Raw genomic sequence first — 5218 nt, forward strand, 5'->3', positions numbered from 1 at the left:
AAACTGATCTCACTACAGGAATCTGGCTTGCCTATAAAAATGTGAACCCTAATAGGCTTGAAGGAGGAAATTAAATATTCCTGGCACTGAGGGGGTTTTTGCCTTTGTTAAAGTGAGCACAGTGACACACGATTGGATGTGAAGAGTTGCTTTGTAGGTAAGCAAGCTAAATTTAGTATGGTTCATTTCTAGTACTGTGTTCAATTTATAATCTTGCAAAAATCAATAAGCCAGTTATCTTTTTCATTCCATCCTTAATATCTTCCTCATGCCATTAATCTGAGTTTAGTGGGCACAGTAGCTTAAATGCATGCTATCTTTAAAGCAATATGATGGCTCTTCCTTTAACTAATCTCTTTACTTGGGAAACATCAGAACCTCTTCTTTCTTGAGACACCATGAAAACATAGGTAATGCCTAGTGTCTTATGGCCCAGATTTTCTCTATGGTCCTCAGAAAGATGTCAGGCCAACTCTGATTTTGTTCTTCAGAGAACTAATAACATTTGTGGAAATGAAGAGGGAATATGGAAACTCCTAGCTACTGGTATTAGAGATGAAGATGAAACAATTAAGAAATAAGCTGCTTATAAGCCAAGTTTCATTGTATCATCAGCTGTTTATTATAGTGTTTATCATATGTCAGAATCGAAATTAAACATGCATGCACTAATATTTTTACATCTTGCATTTTGTTTTAACTCTATATTTAATAACAAAATGCAATTACATTACAAAGACAAATAAGAAAAGCATAAGTTATTTGCTTCAGTTGAGAAGGGTTCTCTGGTATAGAGTTCCCAACACATAGAAAGGCTCTTTACTAGCTGGTCACAGGTGGCTCATGCTTGTAATCCTAGCTACTCAGAATGCTGAGAATCCTGCCAGCCGGGCAGGAAAGTCCGAGGGACCCTGATCTCTAATAAACCACTAGAAAACCAGAAATGGCTCTGTGGCTCAAGCGGTAGAGCACTCACTTTGAGCAGAAGAGCTCAGGGACAGTGCCCAGGACCAGAATTCAATCTCCACAACCAAGAAAAAAAAAGGAAAGAAAAGCTCTTTTCTTATTATTATGGGTTACCAGGAGAAAAAACAAGGCTTGACAGGAAACTGGAAGGAGTTAGTTGGGTTTCTCTAGATAAAGGAATTCTTAGTAGCATTCACAAAACTCACACTTCCATTGTCGAAATCAAGAAACACACCAATGCGGCCCACTGGTCTCTCTATAAAGTGAGGAAGCAATGGAGCGATGGTAAAGATACTATAATGAATGTTCCCCTTGCCAGAGAAAAGAAGAAAAATGTCCTCAGATTCATTCAGAATGAGGTTGCTCCCTATTGCTGAATTTCTGAAGACGCCCACAGCCCAGGTGGAGAAGCCTTGGACACTGAGCTCCCAGTAATGTTTCCCAGAGCTGAACTCTTGGATTCCGGAAAGAGCAACATAGTTGGATTCTTCATGATTCTGAATCAAATGACAATAGGTGATCTCCACTAGATAACGGTTGAGGTTATCCATCAATCTAGGAATGAGAGGAGGGCTGAGCCCTGGCTTCTTCAGCTGGGGCATGAAGAGCAAGGCACTCTCGCAACTTTCCAGGGTGTCTTCTAAATGCCACAGGAGTTCCAGGTCTGGCTTTTGGTAGGTTTTCATCAGCTCCTGATATATGTTTCTGAGGTTACTGCTTTTCTGAAACATTTGGGTTTCCATTGTCCTGAGTTGCAGAAAGATGACTCTTCCTTTCTCTTTGAGTATCTCCAAAGTCGTATTTCCTCCTCCCGGAGACCCAGATGCAGTGCTGAATAAAAATCTTTGGTCATCTCCCTGTGTAGATTCATGTACCAAACCCACTGGTTGATGATGTTCCTCTTCTCGTATATATTGCTCTGGTTTTCTTGTATTTTCTCCCATATAGTTTCCATTTCCTTTAAAATAATCTTCCGTTTGTCTGCAGTAATACAGTCGACAGGTTGGTGTCTGTGAGCCTCGAGTTCCCGAGACGGAGAGCAGTGAGGACACAGCAGGCTCTTGTCCACTTCACAAAACATCTGCTTGGTCTCCTTGTGTGTGCAGCATGTATGCTCCCCAGAGCTCAGGAATTGTCGGAGGCTGATTTGTCGGCTGATGGACACCAGACTCTGTAAAGCAATGTTGGTTTTGAGCTCTTTTTGCTGAGAGGGTTGCCTGCACACAGGGCACCTGGCTGGAGTCTCAGCTTCTTCCCAGACGAGGCCCAGACACGGTTGACACAAAGTGTGCCCACAGTGGATGGTGACTGGGTCAATAAAGGTTTCCATGCAGATGGGGCATCTCAGCTCTTCCTGGAAGGCTTGGGCAATGTCCCACTCCATCTTTCCAAACAATGAGGATGGAGAGAGCTGATTCTCCTGCTCTGGTCCTCACCACTGGCAAGCTCTCTCCAAGTGCTGTTCGTGGCAAGGCGGTGGGATGTGCGGAATAGCTTGATTCCCTACAGTTCCATTCTTTTTATACTTGGTGGGCAGGCTTAGAGAAGGGTGTGTAGAGAAGGGTGTGCAACTCATTTGCATATCAATTGGAGTTGAGATTAAAAAAAGGCCCCACCCTTTAACTGTTGCTTTCAGTGAATTTCAGGTACAAGTTGGGTTTGTCCTTGTTATAACTATGCTCTGAAAAACCATTGGACTATCAAAGTTTATCTGATTTGGAAAAGGGAAGTGGAGCCATAGAGCAAGGAAGGGGGAAGCAATGCAACAGTGATACTAGACACTGTGTTGGAAATGAGCTTTACAACATGGGTGGGGGCAGTCCTTGGGAACAGAAAGCAGGAGAAAGGGAAGGGATAACACCTTAGAAAAAGAAATATACTTCGTACCTTTCGTATGTTACTAGAACCCTTCTGTGCATCATCTCTATAATAAAATAAAATAATGGTAAAAAAAGAAAAAGAAAAAGAAAGAAAGAAAAAGAAAGAAAGAAAGAAGAAAGAAAGGACAGAAGAAAGAAAGAAAAAGAAAGAAAGAGAATAAAGAATTGTCTCAGCAAGGCAGAAAATATTTCTAGGTGTACCATCAGCCAAAAATCGTCAAGCAAACACACAGAACAGGAAGGCTGCTACCCTATTTATCCCGACTGCCACAGGCCCTGCCCCTCGGCTCAGATCGGCCAACCTCAGGTTCACAATTTGCTCGATATTGGCTAGTTTAAAAAGGGTAAAATGTATTTACATGTGGTGACTTTGAAATATGGTGAAGGGTACACAAGAAATCTCAAAATATACCCACACCCTCTGCTATTTCCGGAAGAGTCTAGGGTGTGTCTTAATCCCATCATGTAAAGAAACCAATTTAAGACCAAAGCATTTCCTCTTTTACACAACAGGAGCCAAACCACCAGACCAAAGCAGGAAATTTTTAGCAAGTTTCTCTGACAATTCTCTTCTCTCTCTTTTTTTTTTTTTTTTTTACTATTTTTTTCTTTTAACTATTTTAATACTAGTCTCCATGTGATTTAATTCACAACACCCAATTAAAAACATTTTCCAATCCCAAGAATGAGAGATTATAGAACTGATATCTTCACTCTTGCATAGCAAGAAAGCCACTTCTGAACTTTTAATTTGTGGTCCTATACAATGTAGTATTTTTCGAGGTGAAATTACAAGCTTTTTAGAACACATGCTCTTCCCCCTTTTTCCTGCTAGAATAATATCAGGAGCCGTCCAATTTTCCCATGCCATCTTGCTCAATGAATTCAAATGTTCTTGGCCTTAATGTCACCAGGAACTCCTTGAATCCTGAAGACATCTACGTAAACCTGTAGTTCCAATTGAAGAGTTCCTACTTTTTGAAATACTAGGGTGAAAGCATTGAAGACGTCTTATTCTCCCAGGTCAACCAAAACACCAGGTGAGTGCTCTCGTGCTTGACTGTGAGTAATTCCAATCTGGTCTTATCAGAAAAGTTCCCTGCCACAGGCAGAACGTTCTATTCTGGGCCTGACCAAGAGCACACGCCCTTGGCCCCTCTGGGCCCCCAAGAGACCATATTATGCTTCATATTTTCTGTTTGCTTGTTAAAACCAATATAAGCCTGACCCCTACTCCACCACCTTGCACAATATTCTATCCTGCTGGACGGTTTGCCTGCCCCTCATATGTTGAAGACCAAGTTGGGCCTGTCGGTATTTCCTTTTTCCGAACACAGGTTTAGCTCCATTTGTTCAGAAAAGCCTCAAGAAAATGTGCCCCACAATACTACCGGATATCAGCTGTAGCAATTCTGAGAGGTGGAGTTTCACATCTCCTCAAATGCCTGGCTTTCACTGTACCCAGATATATTTCCCAGGGACTCGACTTCTCCTACCCTGCCTCGCAAGGCATGGGGTGAAGTTAACGTTATGAGACAGGAACTTAACCAACATATGTAGCTTTAATTGATCATGAGAGACAACAGTAAGGCTGTCCTTCAGGACTTGTTACCCTAAGACATCTTGCCTTGGAAGCAAAGTTTCAGGCACACTGTACTGACAGGATCTGTGGTCCATCATGGAGAGAAGGGGGACAATATGAGTTCTTGCCCTACCTGTATTTAAAGGGTAATTAGAATATTTTATACATTGCAACCAGGCATTTGTTTGACCAGACCCATTTTCAACAGTTATTTTTAGGAAACTTAGTTATGAGGGAGTCAGAATAAAGAAAGAACAGAAAGGTAACTCAACACACTAGATGAACTTTAACGGAAAGTTGAACAGTAATGACATGGTCACACACACACACACACACACACACACACACACACACACACACACATATGTGTAAATATATTAAGAAACTTACAACATCATGATTTTCTCCTAAGACTATCCTCTTTTAGGCTCCCTATATTTGAGTGTCTAGAATCCTGTATCATTTGTCATGTCCCATTCTGCTTTTGTTTTTTTTTTGGGGGGGTACAGTTGTGGGGCCTGAACTCTGGGCTTGGGCACTGTCCCTCAGCTCTTCAGCTCAAGGCTAGCGTTCTACCAGTTGAGCCACAGCTCCAATTCCGGCTTTTTTCTTTTTGCTTATGTGGTGCTGAGGAATGGAACCCAGGGCCTCATGCATGCAAGGCAAGCACTCTACCACTGGGACACCTTCCCAGCCCCCCATTCTGTTATAAATCTAACTTTCATATATCACGGAGAATATGTGGCATTTCTCTCTCTGATTTTGACTTTCTTCACTTAATATGATTTGT

The 5218-nt window shown here is 41.9% G+C and overlaps 1 protein-coding gene across 1 annotated transcript; it reads right to left on the reverse strand.

Annotated features, from left to right (window-relative positions):
- Nucleotides 1-1651: 1651 nt before the first annotated feature.
- On the reverse strand, nucleotides 1652-2350 carry LOC122125051 (tripartite motif-containing protein 43-like). The gene has a single exon (XM_042699614.1). It carries the CDS (start codon nucleotides 2348-2350, stop codon nucleotides 1652-1654), a length of 699 nt encoding a protein of 232 aa, XP_042555548.1.
- Nucleotides 2351-5218: the final 2868 nt, after the last annotated feature.

Source organism: Dipodomys spectabilis, unplaced genomic scaffold, assembly GCF_019054845.1.
Source record: "Dipodomys spectabilis isolate Male_0828 unplaced genomic scaffold, ASM1905484v1 ptg000259l, whole genome shotgun sequence".
Classification (NCBI taxonomy): domain Eukaryota; kingdom Metazoa; phylum Chordata; class Mammalia; order Rodentia; family Heteromyidae; genus Dipodomys; species Dipodomys spectabilis.